Source organism: Colius striatus, chromosome 16 (genome assembly GCF_028858725.1).
Source record: "Colius striatus isolate bColStr4 chromosome 16, bColStr4.1.hap1, whole genome shotgun sequence".
In the NCBI taxonomy this organism is placed as follows: Eukaryota; Metazoa; Chordata; class Aves; order Coliiformes; family Coliidae; genus Colius; species Colius striatus.
The window spans coordinates 16208584-16232113 of NC_084774.1; the positions used below are offsets into that span (position 1 = coordinate 16208584).

At 50.4% G+C, this 23530-nt stretch overlaps 1 protein-coding gene across 1 annotated transcript in view; it reads left to right on the forward strand.

Annotated features, from left to right (window-relative positions):
• B4GALT5 (beta-1,4-galactosyltransferase 5) overlaps window positions 1–23530 on the forward strand; it is a 39727-nt gene that overhangs the window by 11721 nt on the left and 4476 nt on the right. Inside the window, exons 2-8 of the mRNA XM_062008952.1 lie at window positions 14371–14505; window positions 18340–18453; window positions 19704–19828; window positions 20442–20558; window positions 21374–21561; window positions 21757–21879; window positions 22177–22278. Coding sequence (XP_061864936.1) covers window positions 14371–14505; window positions 18340–18453; window positions 19704–19828; window positions 20442–20558; window positions 21374–21561; window positions 21757–21879; window positions 22177–22278 — 904 coding nt within the window. The remainder of the gene's footprint in view (window positions 1–14370; window positions 14506–18339; window positions 18454–19703; window positions 19829–20441; window positions 20559–21373; window positions 21562–21756; window positions 21880–22176; window positions 22279–23530) is intronic.

The following is a 23530-nucleotide window of genomic DNA, read 5'->3' on the forward strand; positions in this document are numbered from 1 at the left end:
GGGAGAAGTCTGAAGCGATGAGGAGGCTGGAGCATGCAGATATTGTTAGTCATTCAGCATCTCAGAGGATTTTGGAGGGGGAAAGGGCTTCCTTTTCTAGCTTTCAGTTTGCAGATATATAAAGCTCCATGCTGGTAGGTAAGGGAGGTGCTCTGGCATTTAACAATCAGGTTTGCACCTTCTAGAAAAGCAGCTGTGGTTTTGGTTTTTTTTGTCTCCAGTGCCTTCACAGGGGGCCCCCCACCTCTCTGCAGTGGCCATCAGCAGTGTTGGACCTCACAAGGGTCTCCTCTCTTCTTGTCCTGGTCTCCACAGCAGCAGCAGTGTTGCCCTGGGACCCTATGGGACTTCAGCAGTGACAGTGGTGGAGCCTGTGCTGCTTGCAGAGGAATAATGGAGATGAGGCAACAGAGCTGGTGAAGGGTCTTGACAACAAGTCTTATGAGGAGTGGCTGAGGGAACTGTTTAGTCTGGAGGAGGCTGAGGGGAGACATGGGCACTCTGCATCTACCTGACAGGAAGTTGTAGTGAAGTGGGAGTCAGGCTCTTCTCCCCAGTCAAAATGACAGGACAAGAGGCAATGGGCTCAAGTTGCCCCAGGGGAGGTTCAGATTGGAGCTGTGGCAGAACTTTCTCCCTGAGAGGGTTGTCAGCCCCTGTCCCAGGCTGCCCAGGGAGATGGGGGAGTGCCCAGCCCTGGAGCTATTGCAAAGCCATGGAGCTGAGGTGCTGAGGGCCATGGGTTAGTGGTGAGCTTGGTACTGTAAGGGGAGGGCTTGGACTCTACAATCTTACTTGTCTTTCCCACCCAAAACAATTCTATGATTCCTGCTGTTTTAGCTTAGAGGCACTTGCTTCTTGCACTGGCCTTTGTGCCAGAGGCACACTGTGCAGTGGGAGCTCATGTCTTGCAGCGAGAGTGTCTCTCCCCATTTCACAGAGTAACAGGTTGCCAGCCATGCTTGGTTTGGCATGGGAGGCACTGCCCTTTCTGCATGGTGTCCCAGTGTGGGGTGAGGGGATCTCTGTCCCTGTCTGGTCCCCAGCACGCTGCACAGGTGGGAGACGCAGCAGCAGACCTGCAGCACAGGGTTTATTTCTGCGTGCAGAAGGAATTGTTACTGTAAGCAGGTACTGAGGTAAGTTTAAAATTCCTTTCCAGTGAAGAGCTGTTGTGCTTGCTGGGGTCTGCCTGGAGTAGTAGGGCAAGGGCATCTCAGGGTGTATAGCTGTCTCTTTCTTGCAAGGTTAGGGTTTTTTGCTGAGAGATGTGACAGTACTCATGGGCACCTTATCCCTGTGTCTGCGGTCAGCCCTGTGCCACTTCGCCTGCATGCAGTGACCTGGCCTGAATTGGTTGAGCAAGCCTTTGAAAGTATGCTGGTGATTCTAACCAGCTTTCTTCTGTCTTAAAAAGAGAAGTTTATTCTAGTAACCAGCTTCTGTCTTGCTGCCATTTGGTGTAAGGAGGGCAGCTGCAGCTCGAGTCTCTCCTCTGTGGACGTGACTGTCAGCACTGCCTGCAGAATAGAAAATACCTCAACCAAATGGCTTTGTCTGGAGGAGCGTGTGCTGGAAGACAGATGCTGGTGACTTCTGCTCTGAGGTGAACCAACCTGTGCAGTTGTCGTGCAGCAGCAGGCGATGCTTCCTGTAGCACTGACCCTCCTTCCCCTTTGCTTAAAGCGGCATTGCGAGCTCTGCAAACTTCTCTCCCCTCCAGTTCTCAGACTTCCTCCTGTCTTTGCCTTGCCTTCTGCTGCAGTAGAGATAACCCTGAAGGTAAATTCAGGAAGATAAATTATCTGCGTCCTGTCTGTGCCACCGGCGTGGAGGTCCCTGACTACCCTGTCTTTCCTGGATGTGGCCTGAGCCCTTGTGCAGGACTGGCCAAGCTTCTTGTGTGACAGTGTTCCTGTGTCCCATGTATTGCTAATCAAACCTGCAGATGAGTCTTTGCCTCATTTCTCCTCCATCCCAAGCCCATTGTGCGTCGTCCTGCTCTAACTTGCATTTGTAATTACAAGCAAGGGTTAGTCAAGCATCCTTTTGTGTTTCAGAGGCCTTGGCTGGCTTGCTAGCTTGCATTCATCCTGTCAGTGCTGGCTTCTGGCATCTTGGGTTGTATCAAATGCTCTTACAGTTTCTAGGCTGCAGTAGTGGAGTGTCTGATGGTGCCTGGCCCTGTTAGGCAGCTTCAGGGTTGCTTGTTCCATGCTTGGAGTTGGGAAGAGCTGTAGGGTAGCAGCAGATGGAGAGCTGTGCTGAGGGGGCTGCCCAGCTTCAAGGTGCTGTAGGCTAACCCTGTTTTCACTGAGTTAAAAAGCAAAAAAGATGAAGAGCATCATGGTGTTTGTAGGGCTGTGTCTGCAAAGTGCTGCCAAGGACTTGGCCTCACGGAGGATGGATGGGGGGATTGAGGAGGATGGTGTTTAGCTGTAATACTTTGGAGAAGCAAACACAACGTGGACAAGTCGGGTAACTTGAGTGGATAAATTGGTGTCATCTGAAATCTCGTTATCCAGCATGGAGGGGAAAGGCTGGTGCCTTGGCAAGGAGGAGCGTGGGCTGCCACATCACTGGAGGCTGGTGCCTTGCTCCGTGGATCAAAGGGACTGGTGTGGGAAGAGTTTGTGGGATGCCAGCTGCTGCCCTGAGATCCCTTAAGGCTGTCCTGGCCTGGAGGAGTCCTGCCTTCACCACCTGCAATAGCTAGCCTTGCCTATGTGAAGCGAGAGGATTGCAGGGGAAGAGGAGAATGTTGTTAAGCCCCCGATGAAGCTGCTTTTGCCTCCAGCTGTCCTGAGTGGGATTTGCCGGTGCCTGCCGAGGCAATGCTGCCCTGTCCCAGTGCCTGTGCCTGGCCTCGAAACCACCTGCCCCTCTGCTGTGTCTTCGTGAGATCCATGTTGAGATATGTGGTGTTCTGGTGCTTTTCTTTTTTTAGATGCAAGGGAAACATGCAATCCCTCAGACCTCATAGCACTCGATGTATGTGTGAGTTCAACTTCCCTCTACTGATGTGGGGAATGGAGGCCGAGGAGACTCTTAAATGGGCACTGGGTGTGAGTGAGGCCTCGAATAGCAGGCTGGTACCTCTGGATCTCTGTGTAGTCATGGAGAGTTGCTTGGGCAAGGGCAGGGAAGCCTGTGCTGGGGTCCCCACGGCTTCTGGTGGGCATGGGGACTTCCCTCTCTGTCTGAGGCTGCCCCTGCCCTGGTTTTTCAATGCCACAGGGACTGGCACTGCCTTGGTGAAGGATGTGGCCAATGTTTGCTTTCAGGGGTCATATATCTGAGCCATCTCACACCTTCCATTTGCAGGCCAAGCATCCCCTTGGGCTGTGGTATCTCATCTTGAGGGATTCAGTTGTACAGGAGGATGCCAGCGTGTTCCCAGCTTTCCTAGAGCCCACTGTTGTTCTACTGTGTAAAAGTACCAAACTGGTCCCTAGCCCTTGCTCGTTCACTCTGGCTCCTGTTCTCAGGCTATGGCAGGGGCTGGAGCAGCTCTAGGTGCTGTGTGTCCATGCCAGCCCATCATGAATGGATTCTCAGAGCTGCTGTTTGTTAAAACCTGCTCCTGGACACATACCAAGGGATTTGTCCTGTTAGAAATTTATCTCCCTCCTCGTTTCCCAGGTGCTGCCTCCTTATGGCAGAGTGTTTGTACAGCATGCAAGCAAGGGCAGCATGGGATGAGCTGGGCATGGCAGGGGGATGTGTCCTGTGTGGGGTGAGCAGGGCTGCTCCTCTGGGAGCACTGGTCTCCCCTGCCCAGCATGTTTATCTCTTTCAAGGTAGCCCAATGGCTAGCTCTTGTTTGCAGAGCTTGACCCTGGATGCAGGCAGGCTGGAATCAATTAGTTTGTTTTGGTTTTACCCCTGCCCTGTTGTTTGTTATCCATGAGTGAGTGGTCAGATCCCTTGGTAAACACATAGCCCTTTAAGAAACTTCAGTTGCTGCGGTGTGTGAGGAGTTTAAAGGTGTTTCTGTGGGGGAGTGGGATGGAGACAGAGGATGTTTGCTATTCCTTGATGTGTCCCACACTTGTCCTTCTCCAGAGCTGCCAGAGGGGATGATATGGAAGAACTTGGAAGTCCACAAGCGGTCGCAGAGGCACCATGCAGATAAGGGCTGGTGACTCAGGGCAGATGGCAGTGATGGCTGTCTTGTGCCTGCAGTGGGACACCATGTGCCCCGTGCTGCTTGGAAGGCTGTGGGATTCCAGGCTTGGTGCCCAGCACCCTGTCCCCACAGCCTGCTCAGGTGCAACCTGTATTGTTGAACTTATATGTGGGGTTTTTTTTCCCCTGTTTGTATAAACCCCAAAAACTTTGGTGGAGCGGGAGCCAGAAACGTCCCATCCCTTGCAGTCAACAATGTCCCTGTCACCCTGTGGTGGATCCTGAGTCCTCATTAGAGCTTGGAGCTATGGGCATTCTTATCTTTTGCTGAGCTCACTCATTTAACAGCCTTGTTTCTACTTATCTAGAATTAATATGTAACTAAACGGTAGGGCGTTAGGCACAATTCTGCCAGTGTGGTGCTTGTGGCGGAGGGCGGTGCGAATCTGGTTTCTAATTCCAGGGCATTTTGTTCTGCCCCTTCCTGTGATAAGGTGTAGGGTTTTCTCATGCCTGGCGCCAGGGTTGTCAGTGCTGTTAGTAGTCGTTTGCAGTGGCTGAGCAGGAGGTTTGAGTCAGCAGGAGGGAGAAGAGGGCTGTCCTAGAGGGAAGCCATGGGCAAGGTTCTTCCCTGCCCTCCTGTCCTTGGAGGGGTGTGCTAGGCCCTGGGATCTGGTCCAGAAGTGCAAAGCAGGGGTGTGTGAGTTGATGGAGAGAAGGATTATTTCCATTTTCCCTTATTTGAGGTGTCCCAAACAGACTCTCACGCCATTGCTTTTTTACTGACGTGGGAAGGCGTCACACAGGCTGTGATGCAATGTCTGATCTCTTTAAGTACTAAGTAAGTTCATAGATAAAGGAATGAAATCTTTTCAGTGAAGTCATTCCCTACTCTGCTATTAGAATAGGTTGATTTATTTACAACAGCTGTATTACCAGTCTGCTTGTCAGGTGGAAGAAAACCATATTAAAAATATTAGCTATTCCAAGGCTACGTGTCTCACAACAAAGCTGATAAATGTCGTCGGACATCAGAGTTCTCACAGAATCCTGTCGGTAATGGTCTGTGTGTTGGAACTTCAAAGTCAGATCCTCTCTCTGATAGCTTTTTTTTTTGTTATTCTATAAAAACACAGCAGCTGTATGGCTGTTTGCAGAGCACCCTTTAATTATTGCAGACGAGAGCAGCTCTGTAATCTTACTGTGGAGGCCAAGCTGCTGTGGATCTTAATGGCACTGTATGGTCCATGCCCTTGGCAGGGAGCTCCGAGCTGCTGCCTTTTAGAATCTCGGACAACAATAATCCCACGTGATTGAAGAATTTCAGCTTGGAGAGTTTTTCAGGAGTTGAAAGGGCTGACAGGCTCGCCGGCAGAGCAGCCAGGCTGCTGCGTAGCGTGGAGGTGGGGCTGTGGCAGTGCTCCTTCTCTGGCTGCTGAAACGGCTGGCTTCCCAGGCCCTGGCCGTGTGTGGGGAGGAAACCACAACAGGGACAGATTTGGGGTGTTGCTGCAAAGGGATCTCTCTTTTGAGGCAGTCTCCGTGATATGCAGATCATGCATCCTGTAAAACAGCCTTTTTACTTTAAGGGCTGAAGTAGTTGCAGGATACTTTATTTTCACTCGCAGGTACTAACCACAATATTTAGCATCAGCAAAGAGTGGAAACACCCGACGTCAGGTCTGGCAAGAGCCTGCAGCTTCTGATGCTGATAGAGTGATGCTGCACTGCTGATAGAAGTAGTCATTGTGTTGCTTGGGTATTACCAGGGTAAACATCAGTATGGGCTGAGGATTGCACTCTGCAACCTGCCTTGCACCTCCCCTGGAGTGGCTCCTGGTGTGTCCCCACAGGCACACCCCAATGAGACTGGAGCCAGGCAAGCCCACTGCAGGGCTGAAAATCTCTGCCTTGGGTTTTGCCACTCCACTGGCAAGCAGCAGGTCCCCTGGGGAGTGTGCATCATAGGCAAGCTAGGCAGGGAGCAGGGCTTTCCCCACAGTAACTTTTTTTATTGGAGGCAAAGAAGATGTAATTAGGAGCTGGACCATGTTTTAGCCATAAATGGCAGTGGAAGACGTGCTGCGGGTCTTGCTGACTTGAATGAGGAACAAATTCTGTCCTGGATGCTGTAACCACAAATCCTGTGCCTGCATTTAAGCATGGTAACTGAGAGGGTGTATTGTTTATGTGTCTTAACTGGGATGGTGCAGCCTGGTGTAAGAGGCAAACCAGTGACCAGAAACAACATCTCAGACCCTTCTTTGGAACAGCTCAGTTGCAGCAAACATGAGGCTGTACATGTGATAGCCTTTTTTGTTCAGCCACGCTCAACTTGTAAAACATGCTTGAAAAAGCAAGTCTTTGTCTATTTGGGGGCGGGGGGGAATATCCCAAACAGCATTATCATTCTGTTTTCCCCCATCAAAGTCAGGGTGTTAAAGCTTCAGACAGTGTAGTTGTACCATATGAACTGAGTCAGTAAATCCGTGGCAGTTTGTCATGGTTTTGTGAGGAGCTGCTTTTGCTTGGTAATGGGGAGGGGGCTGCAGTGCAGGCCCAGTAAAGAGTTCTCAGACTTTCCCCCGACTCTGAGGTTCAGACCCACCTCCAGCCTGCCTGGGCCAATCTGGCACCTCTGCCATCACTATTTAAGGACAGGAATTTGAAGTGTATGGAGGTATATGGAAGGGAAGGGCAAGAGGGAGGCGACCACATGGACCCTGCAGCCAGGAAAAGACAGCAGGAGCGATGCTGGACCAGAGATGTCCTTGTAGCCCGTGACAAGAAGTGGAGACCCTGTGACAGAGGGAGTGAGAGTTGAGGTTCCAGGTCAGAGGGAGTGAGCAGTTCAGACCCCAACCTGGAGAAGATGAACTGGGGCTGCAGCGTCTGGTGGGAGCGGCCAGTGCAGGGCTGCTCGGTGTGTGGGAGACCCTGAGCTGCGGCAAGAGAGGGCTGGCACCAAGCACTTCTCCCCAGGAGTGAGATAAGCAGCAAGAGACATCAGGAAAGGACTGACTGCACCCCTTATTCCCTGCCCCTGGCACTGCCTATGGGGGAGGAGGTAATGACACGGGGCTCAGGACTCTGAGCCTGGGAGGAGTGGGGGGAAAGGTGATTGAACTTCCCTCATTCACCCTACTCCGTATTATTTTCCTGTTGGATATTTCTGTTTGTTATGTTTTAGTTTGAGGCAGATTAAGTTAAGTTTTGTTTTCTTCCCCAAGCTGAGTAGCCTGGTGTGTGTTGTCCAGGACCATGAGCAGCAGTTAAGCCCTCCCTGTCCTTTGGGAGTTCCAAAGTGTGTAGTACTGAAGTCTAATTGTGATCTTTTGTCCCTGGATGGGCCTAAATCAGGACACAGTTGTCCTTATCTTGACAATTTTATTACTCTCCAATAGGTATAGTTAATCTCCTAATTTGGAGGACTAACAAATCAGTGACTTAAAAATCTATTGAAATGTATGTGATGGATATAGAAATTTTAGATCCAAATCTGACCTGCCTTCTGTTCTCTGCTGTGTTCTGGCTGAGTTTTAGGCTGCTTCAACTGGTGGAGGACAGCCTCATGAAAACTCCCTATCAAATGCATTTCCTAGGCAGTACTACCTCCTGTGTCCCTGTTTTCTCCCACATCCTAAGGCTGCTTGTTTGAGTAGGATGCCGAGGCTGGTGGTGGAAGCTGCCTGCAGCAGAGGATTTCTGTCCTCTCCTGCAGCTGTGTGTGATTCCCATGACCTGAGGGATGAAGAGTTGTCCTGAGCAGCCCACATCTTTCCCTCCCCTCCTGCCTCAGGGGCAGCACTGGGGAGTATCTGCCTGTTCTTCCTCTCCTTTGCCTGCCCAAGCCTTCACTGAATTCTTATATATTGTATTTAATAGAAGCTTTCCTTCCTTTTCCTCCTCCTCATGTTACATGAGCATCAAGCTCAGGCATCAGGATTCCTGCCACTTTGAGATGGTGTCCAGGGCACAGGAATTTCTACCACTTTGTCTTCTAATGAACCTAAGGAACAAATGCTGAGCTGTGAATGTTTGCTGTTGGTAGCCAGCAGCAGCCTGCCAGTGCTGCCAGCCAGAGAGGTTAGCAACCATTTCCCTCTGCCTGCTGAAGAGCCTTTTATTGTGCATTTAACTGCGCGGTGCCCACAAGTGCCCAGCGAGTGCTGTGCTTTTGTGCTCTGTGTGCAGAGAAATCTGCTGGCAGCTGATGCTCTTTTTCTCCTTGGAAGCGTTTATGCTGACCCTGGCAAAGGGAGGCGAGGTGGGGAGGGCAGGTTGGCTGCAGATGGGGAGAGCTGCCCATTGCTGCCGAGAAGGAGGAATGGAAAATAAACAGGAGATGCAGTCATGTGCAATTGCATCCTCTGAATGGCAATTAAAGTAGGAGAGTCTGAATCTCGCTAGGAAGGGTAATATTTAACTTGGGCAAATGCTTGTTATGCTCTTTGCTCCAGCCTGCATATGTCGCTACGCCCTTCCTCGCAAAGAGGAATTGCAGCAGAGCCTGGGAGCTGAGCTGCTCTTGGGTTTTGTATAGCCTTATGTGACCTTGCAGTGTTACTGCCCTGATGTGTGGGTAAACTGTGCTCTGGCTTCCCTATCCCCAGCATTGCTAACGTGGAGCTGGGCACTGCATCCGCTGGCACTGGGCTGCTCAGGGCAGGAGTGACTGTGCCTGGATGACCCAGGCTTCATCCCATCACCAGCCCTGGATGCTGCCAGGGTACAGGGCTCTTTCTGTGGATGTTTTGGTGCTGCAAACACTCTGTGAGTCCTCTTGGCCTTCCAGATTTTCCCATGTGTGCAGAGCACGTCATTCTTGTCTTGCTTCAGAGTGAGTGGCAGCAACACCTTAGCTCAGCTGGCTGTGGGGCTGCAATTGAAACTTGCCATCTTAAATGTGTACATTAAAAATGTAGGTACTATTAGAAGAATCTGAACTTTCTTCCCCCTTGCTGAAGCATCCACAGGGTCATTTTTCTCTAAGATGGTTCAGATGCACGTTGCCTGTGGTGAGGTTTTGGTCCAGCATCACTGCAGGCTCCCATCTTGCCCAATTGCCTCAAGCACATGCAGGCTACCAACTTGCCAATTCTGGGGGTGGATGGTTTGTAATTGCCAGCTCAGCGCTGCTGCACTGTTAATTTTTGGACCACTTAATGTATCAAATTATTCTTTCATTTGCTATTTATAGGCAAAGGGCTAAGTAACAGTGATGGCATTAATATTAAATTTTTTAAAACTAATAGGAACCTCTTACTTAATTGTTCTGGCACTCTGTGTCTGGGGAATACGGTGCCACTGGAAGGCTAATAGAGACAGGTTTCGTGGTGTATTATTAGTGATGGGATGCTGCTATGTGTTTCCTATTTGGGTTGTTTATGAGTTAAGACTATCGTAACTGTCTGTCTGTTCCTCCGAGGCTTAGGTTGATTAAGCCTCTTCGTATTGCTAATGCTAATGGAGCTGAATTGATGCTGGGGATCTCATGGGAGAGCTTAACAAAAGGCTTCGTGTAGACATGTCTCTGCTGGTTTGTCTCAGGGCCCGGGAGGAGGTGTTTTCAGTGGGCAGGAGCTCCCAGCCCTGATCTGGTGATACGAGCACCCATCCCTGCTGCCTGCAGGACCTTCACCCCTTCTGGAGTCGTATCTCCCACGTGCAGGTGTGCTGCAGGCTCTGCTGGGTGCTTCCTGCTCTCTCCAAAGGCCTGGCAGAGTGGTTTGCCCAGTGGCAGTTTCTCTGGCTTCATGTTGGTTGAGATGTGTGTTCCCGGGGCAGGGGCTCATGGTGGCCACCCTTGCTGGGATGGAGTCCAGCTGCTCCAGGAGCCAGCAGGAGAAGGCTACACATGTCAGTGAGACCCTGATCAACTCACCAACACCCCCTCTGCGCCTCTGCAGTGCTAATGGACTATTGAACCAGGAAAAATGCTGAATGTGACAGCCCTAAATCTCAAGGCAGAGGAAGACCTGATACTTCCTCAGGAAAGCCTGGCTGCTGTGTTGGGTGCTGATACAGCTGCAGGCGTGCAGGGCTGCTGTGAGCTCTTCCTGACCCCAGCCCTGATTGATGTCTGTCTCTTCCCAGCATGAGACTTGTGGCACTGCACCATCCCCCCTGCCAGGGGATGCTGGAGGAAGGTCCTTTCTGCAGGTAGCGGAAACGTGTGAGGGTCAGGAGCGAGATGTGTCAAGATCTGTCCCCTTCCTCTGTTGGTAGCTGGTGTGGATCACGGCTCAGACCTCTTTCAAATCAACTCCTGCGCTGCAAATTACCCTGCTGCCTCTTCTAGTACATATCATCACAGTGAAATTAATTTTCCATGAGAGAGTCAGCTGTTTCTTGATTAGAAGTGCTCCGAAAATACCAAGCGAGAAATGATTACAGGAAGCCTTCAGCGCTCATTTATATAATTGGACTTTACCTCCCTGGTTGAAGTTGTTGCATCCACCCCTGGCTTGGACAAGCAGTTGCCCTCCCTGTTGCTGATGAGCCGGGAGGTGGGAGTGCAGCATCCTGGGGGGTGTGCCAGCCTTGGGGTACAGCTGTGTGCCTCGTCCCCAGCTGGTGGCAAGCTCTAGGCCTGGTGGCACTTTTTTTCCCCCACGTGTTTAAATCCAAGTGGAGTTGACTTGTCTTTTAACAAACTAACAAGAATAATCTTAAGGCAGTCACTTGGGCAATGGATTCTTAAATTTTGCTCGTTTGCTGTGTGGATAGTGACGGTCTGTGGGCAATGGGTAGGAAAAGGGACACGTCCCCTGGTACTGACAGCAGCTAAAATCCCTCTCCTGTCCTTGTCTCGCTGCTCAGTGGCTGTAGCCAGGCTGTTCTCACCGTTTGTGCGTGGTCTGAAGTGCCGTGTGCTCAAATAGGATAAAGGCAGAAGGCCAATGTAATTTTCGAGATCATCCTGTGTGATTAGATTAGCAATATCTCACAACACAGAGAATTGCTTTCTGTCTGTGCCCAGGTGCAGGCTGAGTGCATGGCATGCCTGCCTTCCTCCCCTGGCAGAGGGCAGCCGTGGGGCATCTCCTTCCCCTGCTGGTGCTGGCTCCCGCCCCATGGCTCTGGGAAACACCCCCTCTTGGGTACAGGGGCCTTGGGCTCTCCAGGGTCAGGCTTAATAAATTCAAAACGTGGCCAATTTGCTCATCAAAAGTGAAGCAAACCAGAGAGTGAGGTTTGAGTTCAGTGAAGCGATTCCCAGTGTTGGTCAGGTTCCAGCCCTGGCCGTGGCAGCCCTGTGGAGCTAATTTAAACAACATGTGGTTATGAGGAGTGAAATGTTTTCAATAATGTGTTTTAAATCCAATTTTCTGACCTGGATGAGTTGCGTGTTCTGGATACGTGTGGGGCGTGTGAAGCTTACGGCGTGGTGGCAGGTTGTTCTGGGGGCAGGAGGGACTGTTGTCCCTGGGCTGGGGCTGATGTGGTTGTGGGAGGTTCTTGCGTTGGATGTGTGACATGGCACGTCTCCCCCATGGCCAGGTATCACCTTAATCATCTGATTAAAGGGGTTAATATGTGAAAAGGCGACCGCTGCCTTAAACAAAGCCGGTGTTGTTTGTGCTCACGCTCTCCTCTGGGAGGGTGGCTGTTGTGGCAGTGTGCTCAGGGTTCCCTGGGCTCTGCAGGGCGCAGCGAGCCGTCATGTGGCTGCGCGGGCCCTGCTCCCACAAACGGCGCTTTCACTGCGCCGACAAGCCTCCCTCTGCTTTAAATTCAGCACGGCTTAGATGCTGTTTGTCTCTCCTGTTCCTTCGTGCTTCACCAAACCTGGTTCTGCTTTATCCAGAAGGAATAATGAAGTAGAAAGCTAAATTGCTTGTTCAGTATGGGTGTGTTGGGCCTTGCCACTGACTCAAGCTCCGTGCCAGCTTGCTGCCCCCCGTTGTCCCGATAAACGTTTCCTCTCGAGTGGCTTCAGTTAGCTTTTGCTCTGTGCAAGATGGAGAGGAGTTGTGCCTTGGCCTCTCATGATTACCCTTTGGATTTTTGGATGGGGAGCTGGGTAATCTAACCCCTCATTTGCTAATAGCCAAGGTGAGGCTGTGCAGGGCTGATCTGTAGCAGCCCGTGTTCTGCTGTGCTTGCCTGGCTTTAGAGGATACTGTTCCTGTCACTGGATGCATTGGTTTGCGTTGCCTCCTGGTAAAACCTCCTGAGGCTTCTGCCTGCAGCTTGGAGTGGATGCTGTTAGTGGGGCAAGATGTCATAAAGGTGTCCTTAGGAGCTGTGTGCCCCAGGTATCCACCCTTAATGTCACCTTTGCAACTGAGACAGAGCTGGGATGTGGGCTGGTGAGATGAAGGGGAAGTTGCCCAACTTCCATATTTTGTAGTCATCTGGGGGACTTGCCTGCTGCCTGGCCTGAACAGGCAGATTGTTCTGGAGCTACACTGTGCATCCTGCCCTAGACCCCAGTGCTGTGCCATAGAATAAAATCATAGAATGATTTTGGCTGGAAGAGACCTTTAAGGTCATCACATCCAACCTTTGTCCCAACCTTATCAACCACTAGACTATTTCCCTAAGTGCAACATCCACCTGTCTCTTAAACACTTCCAGGGATGATGACTCCAGCACCTCCCTGGGCAGCCATTCCAATGCATGACAACACCTTCAGTAAAGAAGTTCCTCCTCATATCCAGCCTGAACCTCCCCAGGCACAAGCCTCATTGCATCACTCACTCATTCACCATGAATCCCAGATAGCTCATTTCCAGTAACTTTTTTTTTTCCCCAGGAACTCCTATTTCTCCAAGTCCTGGCTGGCAGCTGCCTGGCAAAGCAAGGACTGTCACAGGGAGGGATGCTGGGGCTGGGCCACTGGTGCTGGGAAGTGGTGTAGTTTCCTGCTGAGCTCCAAGCAGGAGGTGATTCTGTGAGCACGTGAAGGTTTTGGGCTGGGTGTGAGGCTTTGCATGGGGAATTTCATCTACATTTGTTTCCAGCATGGAGAGCAGTTGCCCTTTCAAATATTTACTTAGCTGTGTGAAAACAAGATACAGCTGGGACTGGGAAATACATCTGGGCAGCCTTTCTGGAGGCTGGCTTGGTCTGTGGGTGTAAAAGGGTAGAGCAGGGCAGGGAGACTGGAAGCACTGCATCAGCATGAGTGCTGGTGAGTGATGTTTGGGGGGATCCTTTCGCTCTGACAGTGATGCCACTGCCAGGGTGCCTCTGCCTAATCTGCAGCGACGACTGTGCCTTCCTGGCATGAGCAGCCTCTGCTTTCAGGCTGTTACAGCTTGTGACATGCTGCTGTAGAAATGACCTGTCTGTTAGATATGTTTCCTGGTGACGTTTCATCAGTTCCTACTCCACTCTGTGCAGGGTCTCTGTTGTTTCCTTGGCCTGGTGCCTTTTTCATCCTTCTTGGAGTGTCTTTTGCTTTTTTTTTTAATTAGTAGCACAGAATTGGCCTTATGGATCTCTCCTCCTCCCTAGTTTCAAATCAAGGTGGATTTTTTTCCCCCCCTTCTTTCTTAAGCTCAACCCTTACTGTGGGAAGGCCATGGCTGGCACTGTGGGGCAGAGGGGTGCAGTGCTGTGGATGGGTGACTGTCCCACCGTCCCCACTTGCTGTCCCTGTTGCTGGTGACGCAGGGCTGTGCTTGCTGCTGTTTGCTTTGAGGTCTGTCCCTGCCAGCACCCGGTGTCAGCTTAAGCTGAAACCTAAGCAAGCTCAGTGTGAGCTGTGCCAGGCAGGGCACAGGGTCAGCAGGAGAGGAGGAGAGAAGAGAAACCTGGCTGGGGGGCTGGCCCTGGGGACCAAAGTGGCATGTTTTTTATGCACACTGGGATACTTCTGCCAAGCAAGTGCCACCCTTTGGTGCTGCAGTCTAGGAACAAATGCATTTCTTCAGGCGTGCAGCTTGGTTTCCTGTTACAATGCTATTTCCTAATTAAACCTCCATACTTAGGCAGCAAAAGGTACTGCTGTTTAAGCTGCAAGACTGCATTACAGTCTGCATTGTCAGGTCTAGCTGAGTGCACTCTCTTTATTAACCAGTCTGGTTTCCAAAGGTGCCTTACGCCTCCACTTCCCGACTCCATGCCCTTCCCAGTCCCGTCAGGCAACTGAGGCACGTGTGACCCGGGGATCCTACTGGCAGGAGGGAGCTGAAACCGAGCAGAAGGCTGGGAATGGTTCCAAAAGACTCCTATTTCTCTTTCCTACTAAAGCTGGTACTCACAGTAACATGACCTTTTTCTGTTTTGCAGTGAACACCTACCTCTTCATGATGCAAGCCCAAGGCATCATCATCCGTGAGAACATGCGAACAATAGGAGCTCAGGTGTACGAGCAGGTGGTCCGCAGTGCCTATGCCAAGAGGAACAGCAGCGTCAATGACTCAGGTATTTCTTCAGTAACTGTCAGGTTTGATCAAAGGTTCCATTTCTGTTGAAAATAGAGTTGAACTGAACCGCTGTTGCTTGAAGCAATTAATTTATGCTGGTAAATACAGGGTGAGAGCTTTGATTAGTTGGCTTTTTTATTTTGTATATATATGTAAATATATGTGATATAGAACATGTATTATAGAATTAGTGCATATATACACTATATAAAATCATATTAATTGAAAAAATACAGTAAAAATCAAATGCTTCTAATTTGTATAAGGGCTGGAAATCTTGAAACATCTCAAACAATGGGATGTTGAGCCGAAAACGTCTTTGCTTTCCAGGAATTCGACTTGTGAGCTTCCACCAGTCTGAGGGTAAACACTTTGAAATTCTGTGCAAGGATCAGGTTTCTTATTTAAAGCCCAGCTTCCCGGGCACAGGCGTGTGCAGAGCCCCGGCTCCCTGCACGTGGAGGAGCCTGTGCTCGTTAGCTTCACTCTTCCCGTGCAAGGATGAACTGAGATGACTTGGCTGGAGATCTGCCACAAATAATATATTGAACTTTGGGCAGAGCGTAGAGAGCAGAGTCACAGGCTCCTGCTCTCAGGGCTGTTTAAAGCTGATCACAGGGTTACAAGTTTCAATGTAAATACGGTACTGTGAGCATAAATGCACTTAGCTGTGTGTAAGCCAGGGTGAGGTGTTGCCTTGGGCTGGTGTGACATGGAGCGTGTTCCTTCTCTGCTGGTGGTTTAGGTAGCAGTGCAGGGTGGTGTGGCTGCCAGTTCAGGTGTAATCTCACCAGGGATGGGCGCAGGACAGGGATTATCAGATTGCACAAGAGATCGACACCCTGGGTTGCCTGCTCTCCCAGCTGAAGCCAGACAGGGCTGCCAGCCCAGGCTATTTTTAAGGGTGGAAACAACAAGTAAAGCAGATGCTGGGTGAGGAAGTAGCTGATCCTCTGAGAGGAGGATGGTTAGACACTCCACTGCTGCCGCTTGTGGTGACGAGAGCATCCATCCTGCTGTGGTCGTGGCCCTCGGGGCTCTGAGCCCTATGAAAACGTGCTGTGTGCTGCTGCTGCCTGCAGCAGGCAGGGAAATGGTTACTGCCTCAGCATCACCCATACCCATACTCCTGCTACCGAAATAGCTGGCTTTGCTCAGGCCTCATATCCATCCCAGCTCTGCAGACACGTGCTGGTACCCCTCCTGTCCTGAGAGCTCTAGCCATGAGGATGATTTTAACACATACAAATGCTAGGCACTGTCCTTGAGTGACCTTCCCTGGCAGGCAGGTCAGAGCAGACACATGATGGATGGTGGTGACATCTGGAAGACACGTGGCGCTGGGGATACAAGGATTATATTAACACTGGGATCAGCATCTTCCTTTCTCAACTTCATTTTCGGGAGCCTTGGTGGGATCTGGGTGGGCAGCACTGCTGGGTTAGTGCATCTTCCCCACACCTCTGCATGCAGTCAACAGTAGGCAGAGCAAACCTGCCTGGTACAGATGCAGGGAAGGACCAAGCAAAGACCTTGACCGTCCCAGTCGTGGCTCAAAGGTGCTGGGAGCAGCTCCCAGGCTCTCCTGCTCCCATCCTACTCCACAGGCAGCAGTGAGTGTCACATCTCCGCACGTCCCTGCATCCTCTTCCTTCTTCATGGGAGAGGCATACAGGGCCTGCTGCTGCCAGTCATGAGCTGGCACAGGTCACCAACCAATTTGGGTGGCAGCAGACCCTGTCACCCCTCTGTCCCTGCTGCAGCTGCATGGGAACACTGAGAGGTAGTAGGCTGTCAGTGCTTTTAAGCTGCAACTTCTCCTGCACATCACATGTGCCCCAGCAAGGGGCTGGGGCAGAGCACATCTATGTGCAGTGTTGCTTTGTATGTGTGTCCTCCTGGGACCCAGGGCTTTAATTTCTGGGCAGATTCCTTAAAAATGTGATATTCCATCCCTGAATGGTAAGGCAACCAGGCAGAGGGTGGTCTGCTGCAAGGACAGCATGCTTGTCCACATCCATCTGCATTTATTCTTTGTTTTAGCTTTTCTCCTTTTGTATTCAAATGAGGAAGTAATTTACAACTTCTTTTTGCTAGTGTTTTGTTAACAGTTGCTAATAGATGCAATAATGGGTTTCATGTTTGGTTAGTTCAGAGCAGCTCTGTGCTTCTGCAAGCAAAAGAGGCAACCTTTCATTCAAAAAAGGCTTGAGCTTCATTGTCAGCTGGGCTAAGTATTGACAGTGTGCTCTGGTGGTAGGAGTTTAATGAGGATCTGGTTATTGAAATTCAGAGCATTGTCAAGCATCCAAAATAATATCTATCATACTTGAAAAGCCCTTAGGTTCTGTTTACAAGGCCATCTTGAGTCTGAGAGAGTTTGGGTTTATCCAATTGCTCTTAGGATAAAATATGTGAAAGCTTTTTGCTATCAACATGTTCTTCAGGCTGAATGTGTGTTTCATTTGACAGGTTATAGCTGCTGGTTCAAAAAGCAATAACACTTATTTCAGTAAAATACCTTAAAAATCTGACTACCTGCTGTAAAGCAACTGTTTGCTGATGGATCACTTGTAACCTGTGTGTCCAAGGCTTTGCAGAGCTGCTTGGACAGCTCTTGGGGATGACTGGCAGGATACTAAACCTTCTTTTGTCTTTGAGTGCCTGAATACCAGCTGGTTTGTACTGTGCTCATGAAACCACAGGGCTGCTCTTGCTTTGGATCAGCACATTGAATGTCAGTCCCATGGTGTGGTTCTGCAGCTGGCTGTGCATGGTAATTGGAAAGGATGGGACCTTCTCATCCTGGTGTGTCTGGGGACTGTCTGTGATGGGAATGGGTGGCTCAGCCCTATAAACAGCCACTTTCCAGGACCTCTGTAGAGCCTAGGATTGGTTCTGGTGCCTGAGGTTGTGTAGGACTTAAAGGCCAGTCCTTTACCAAGCAGCTGATGCTCAAGAGAAAGTGGAGAGGCAGCATCCTCCTGTAGCAGCTATTGCCTTACTACAGGCAGGGAACTTTTTCTCATGTCTAAAATAAAAGAGTCATGCTTGGCTAAATTGCCTTGTGCAAAACTGCTGACTTTACTGTAGAAAGCAGAAGGTTTTGGTTATGTGCAAACCTCCTTAAAACATCTACAGGTGGAACAGACTGGAGACATTTTGTCTAGGAGTTAAAAGGCTGCAGGGAATGGGGATGCTGGAGAAACGTGTCTTGCTGAGTACCATAACTGCTGGGGCATGGCAGCTCCTCTGCTCTTGCACAGTGCAAACCAGAGTAAAGGCTGCATGTAAGGTGGTAGTTTTTATTGATCCTTTGAGGAGGATGTGAGGCAGGATTTCCTTGCGTGAGCTGCTGCACTGACAGTCCTTCCTGGCTTTGGGACCTGCCTGGGGACTTCTCTCTCTGAGCCTGTTAGGAAAGGGTCTGCTTGGGGACCTTATCCCCTTTCACTATGCAACTCTAGTCCTTTTGGGACAAGGTGCTAAGGAGCTTTTCCTTCCAAGCACCATATGCTCTTCTACTTTGAGCTGTTTATGATCCTAAAGTGATGCTCAGAATTCTTCCTTTGACCAGAAGACACTAACATTCTTTGCTGTGTTGGTGTCTAAGGCAGATACAGCTTCTGCAGCCATCTGCCCCAGGATGGCCCAGCTGGGCTGCATGCCCAGGGCTCGTGCCAAATGGAGACATCCTCATGCCATTGGAGACATTCTCAGCCGTGGGTAGCTTTGGAGTCTGCTCACAGTGGCATGGGGAGGTGTCTGGAAATCAAAGATCTGTAGCTCAAGTGTGAACTTTTTTGAGTGTTTTTTTCCTTTCCATTCCCAGATTATCCTCTTGATCTGAGCCACAATGACACCTTTCTGCAAGCCACAACTTTTCTTCCTGAAGACTTTACCTACTTCCCCAACCACACCTGTCCTGAGAGGCTCCCTTCTATGAGTGAGTAGCATCCTGACAGTCCCATGCCCCTCTCCTGCTCCCTGTAGCTTTGGAGGGTACATCATGGTGTTTCCTGGCTCACTGACATTGCACCTTTCCTTGCCAAGCCCCTGCAGATGAAGAGGAGTGCTGTTTGGAGCCCAGTCTTCTTCTGGGAAGTTGTTCTTTAGCCACTCACACAAATTAATCCTTGCTATGTCAGAGAATCACAGAATGGTTGGGGTTGGAAGGGACCTCTAGAGCTCATCCAGTCCAACTCTTTGCTAAAGCAGGTCTGCCTAGATCAGATCACACAGGAATGTGTCCAATTCAGTTTAAAAACCTCCTGAGAAGGAGCCTCCACACTGACCCTGGGCAGCCTGTCCCAGGGCTCCCTCACCTGAACAGTAAAGAAGTTTTTCCTTGTGTTTAAGTGGAACTCTTTGTGTTCCAGCTTTTGTCCATTACCCCTAGTCCTGCCACTGGACACTACAGGAAAAAGCATCTCCCCATCCTCCAGACATCCACCCTTTAGATAATCATAAGTGTTGATGAGGTCCCCCCTCAGCCTTCTGTTTTCTAGGCTGAACACCTCCAGGTCCTGCAGCCTTTCCTTATAAGAAAGATGCTTCAGTTCCCTGATCATCATCCTGCTGAAGCAGGAGCCCATCATTTGGCAAACACACAAAAAAAGGGCTGTTTGCTGGCAGCTGGTGCAAAGGCTCAGACTCTCAGACACTCCTTTTTTGGGGGCAGTGGTGGTGGGGTTTGCCCCTCGGCAGTGCTGCCAGTCCCAGCCCTGAGCCATGCTGGGTGCAGCTGGGGAGACAGGCAGGACCTCCCTGAGGGAGCCTCAGCTGGGAGAAATGCTTCCACCAAAGTGATTTTGCAGTGGAAAATGGGGCTTTGGAAGCATAAATGTTTCCTAAAAGGAACAAACTGTGCTCTGTTGAGATGTGGGGTTTTGTGTCTGCTGGAAACCTGGAAAGAGGAGTTGGAGGGTGCCCTGTCTGGTGTGGATCTCTGACGGAAAGCTGCATCCAGCATTGCTGCAAAGGTCCAGCTGCTGAGGAGATGGAAGTGTTACCAGTCATGCCAGCAGCATTTCTTAATCGTTTTTGTTGATGCTTGGGGAAAAGAGGCTGCCTGTATTCAGTGCTGGGGGTATGGGGCAGGGCTGAAGCAGAGCACCGTCTCAAGCAGGCACTGACCTGCCCTAGAACACGGGGGTTTCTGACCCTCTCCTCTGCCTCTCCCCACTGTCACTGCAGAGGGCCCCATCGATGTAAATATGAGTGAGATCACAATGGAAGATATCCACCAGTTCTTCTCAAAAGACCCTTCCATCAAGCTGGGAGGCCACTGGAAGCCGAGCGACTGCCTGCCTCGCTGGAAGGTACCAGGGAAGCCGGGCAGCCCCGAGTGCCCACTGAGCACAGCAGGGCAGGGGGTAGGAAGACATTCACAGAAACGTCCCAGATGTGCTGTAGCCCCAGAGAAAGGAATATTAGGATCTCTGAAGTTTGTGGTCGCAGTGCATGAGGGGGAAATGCTGAGCAGGTGGGCTGCTTTACTGATGCATGAGTCAGCTTTGAGTTTCTGCATGGAGTGCTAAGGAATCAGACAGTGAGCTCACCTGCCTGCTTCCCCACTGCTGAGTCTCCTGCTCCCACCTACTCTGCCTGAGGTAGGACTTGAGCTAGAGAGGCAGCCTGGCACTAGGGGATAGCAAGGGCTAGACAGGGGGAGGCTGCAAGTCTTCCTCTCATTCATGGTGATGTTGAATTTCCCCAAAGCAACGATTCCTCAAAGAGTTAATAGGAGATGCCTGCTGTGGGGGGTTGGAAGGGTTTCAGGCTACTCAGCCCTACCTGGGAGAGCTGAGACACTATGCTCAGTGCTGCTACTCCTCCTGTAACACAAGGCAGGCCTGCTCCCCAGCCTGGGGTCAGTGGGCACAGGAGCCCCTGGTGCAGTGCTCTGACTGAGCCGTGTCCTCTCCCTGTCAGGTGGCGATCCTCATCCCGTTCCGCAATCGATACGAGCATCTTCCCGTCCTCTTCAGGCACCTCATTCCCATGCTGCAGCGGCAACGGTTACAGTTCGCCTTCTACGTTGTGGAGCAAGTGAGTGAGCCCTGGGGAGGTCAGGGCAGCAGCCATGGGGCACAGAGGTGCCAGGCTGGAAACGTGTGCCAGGGCTGCAAACACAGCTCTGTGCTGTGTCCCAAGGAGTTTGGGATGACAGATGACATCAGTTAACTGACCTTTGGCAGGTTTAGGATTCACGTTGCAATGTGCAGGTTGTCCCATTCTGTCTAAAATGGCACAACTAAGAGATGTGCCCCCAAATTACTAGTTTCATCTGAAAACTAAAGTAGAAATTCAGGTGTGTGTTGGGTTGGTTGGTTGGTTTTCTTAAAAAGGCACCTTTGAAACAGGTATTTGCAGTTTAAGTAAGGCTGCAGTTGTACAGCTCTGTAGTCATTCTGGGAAGTATCCTCTGGGCAGAGAAATGGCATGATCAGAGCTATGCATTTTCTTAGCTGGGCAGTATCTAGAAGACTTTCATGAGTGTAGAGCATAAGATTTGACATCTGATGTGTATGTGACCCTGTCACTCACTTCAGCTGTCTGGCTTCATCCAGCTGGTAAATTCACCCCCATGTTTACCTCTGTTAAAAAGATTGATCAAAATTAGGTTGGTTTTATTTTTTTAAGTGACTGAATGATAAGATATCTTCGTTTCTGCTCCTGCACAGTAGATAGCATACTAGTCTTGGTTGATCATGCCAGCCTGTCTGTCCCAATTCACCCTTTCCCTCTGTGGCACTGGTGTGGGAGTGCTCTCCCCTCCGTCGCTTTCTAGACGAGACAGAAGGCGTGTGGGGAGCACGAGCTGCATGAGGCTCCCCTTGAGAAGGACTTTTTCTCTCTCCTAGGCTGGAAACCAACCCTTTAACCGTGCCATGCTCTTCAATGTTGGCTTTCGGGAAGCAATGAAGGACTTGGATTGGGACTGTCTCATCTTTCACGATGTGGACCACATACCAGAAAATGACCGTAACTACTATGGGTGTGGACAGATGCCAAGGCACTTTGCAGCCAAGCTGGATAAGTACATGTATCTGTAAGCACTGTTCTTCCTCCCTTACTGCTATTATAGCTCAGGAGACAGTGTTAGGTTTATTTTTTTAAGGCAGAGGATGAATCTCGGTTTGCTTCTTGGGCTTTGACAGGGAATAGCAGGGAGCATCCTCAAAGCTCAGGCTTTTCCTGCTGCACTGCTGATGGCTTCTGCCCTAACCTTTTCTCTCCTGCTTAGGCTCCCTTACAACGAGTTCTTTGGTGGGGTGAGTGGCCTGACTGTTGAGCAATTTCAGAAGATCAACGGTTTCCCTAATGCCTTCTGGGGCTGGGGTGGCGAGGACGATGACCTCTGGAACAGGTATGAGATGGGAAGCAAACAGAGAAGTGCTGCTTGGGAAATTATTGGCTCTGTGTGCAAGGCTGTTCAGCTCAGACTGATCCTGGCTGAAGCCTTGAGGTGCTGAGTGCTGTGTGATTTGCCTGGAGCCCAGGCTGGAGTGGGGAGGTTTGCATAGCTTATCTGCTGAGGGAAGGGCAGAGCTGCTGCTGGAGCCCCATGCACAGCTACCACAGCCCTGGGCAGTGCCAATGGCACAGCCAATGTAACCCTGGATTTTTATTATTGTTTGTTGCATTTCTTCCCTTTCTCATGCAGAGTGCAGTATGCAGGCTACTCAGTGACTCGACCAGAAGGAGACACAGGGAAATACAAATCAATTCCCCACCACCATCGGGGAGAAGTGCAGTTCCTAGGAAGGCAAGTAAATTGCTCTTTTTCTAAGAGTCCCAAAGCCCTTCACAAAAAGCCTGTACCATGTACAAGGCTCTCTGCAGCTGTTCAAGGGCAATAACAGCCTTAACTCATGAAGGAAGCTGTGTGGAGCATTGCCCAGATTTTTCTATCCCTACATCTTATACCCCACTTCCCTACCTTGAAAAGTCTTTCTTTGTGGCTGTAGCTGCTTGGTTGCCATCCAAAAGTGGGGTTTGTCAGCACAGCAGGCTGAGAACCTGTCCTGTATCTCAGGGGGATGTTCTTAAAGGGGTGGCTAATGACAAGATGTCTGAGAAGCTTCTATGTCTCTAGAAGAGCCTGATCTAATTGTTGGAGAAGGCATTGCTCAGCCTGCAGAAGGCAGAACAGGGGCTGCTGAAACATCATGCGTCCCTGAGAACACCAGCAGCGCCCAGTAGCAGCACCCTGGGGTTTCTGAAAACTGTGCCACAGAAAACCAGAGAAATATCTTGTCCACAAAGAACTGCAGGAATTAACATTTGTAGGTGATGAGCTGCTGGACAGTGCAAGGGGCTCCTGGCTACTGCTGGTAGAAGAGGCATCAAGGAGAGTTTGTTGCAGATACCATTTGAGCTATCTGCTGGTCTTCTGTTACAGGAGACACATTCTTTGGGGGGAGTTTCCGTTTGAGGTTATGGCAGCTTTAGCCCTAGTTTTCATTTCTGTGTCGGGTGGAATGCAGCCAGTAAGTGATGCTTCTCTCATTTCACTCTTGAAAATGAGAAGTCGGTTTTGAGTAAAAAAGCCATATTTAGTGAAACCCTTGAAGCGTGGAAGCCTGGCTGTAGGTTTCACACGGGACAGAGTTAATTTTCTCCCCTGTCACTGGTACAGGGCTGTGTTTTGGGTTTAGTGTGAGAATAACTAGTGCTTACCCAAAGTGAGGGACATTTCAGTTGCCTGTGCTCTGCCAGTGAGGAGGTGCAGAAGCAGCTGGGAGGGAGCATGGCCAGGACAGCTGACCCCAACAAGCCAGAGAGCTATTCTATATCATAGGATGTCATGGCCAGTACAGAAACTGGGGGGAATTGGCTGAGGTGGGACAGATCACTGCTGGGGCATCAGTCAGTGGGTGAGGAGCAATTGCCTTGGGCATCACTTGTCCTTCTTGGGATTTGTTTCTCTCTTTCTTATATTCCCTTTCATTACTAGCATTTTGTTTGTTTATTTTAGTTATTGCACTGTTCTTAGCTCAACCCATGAGTTTTGGGGC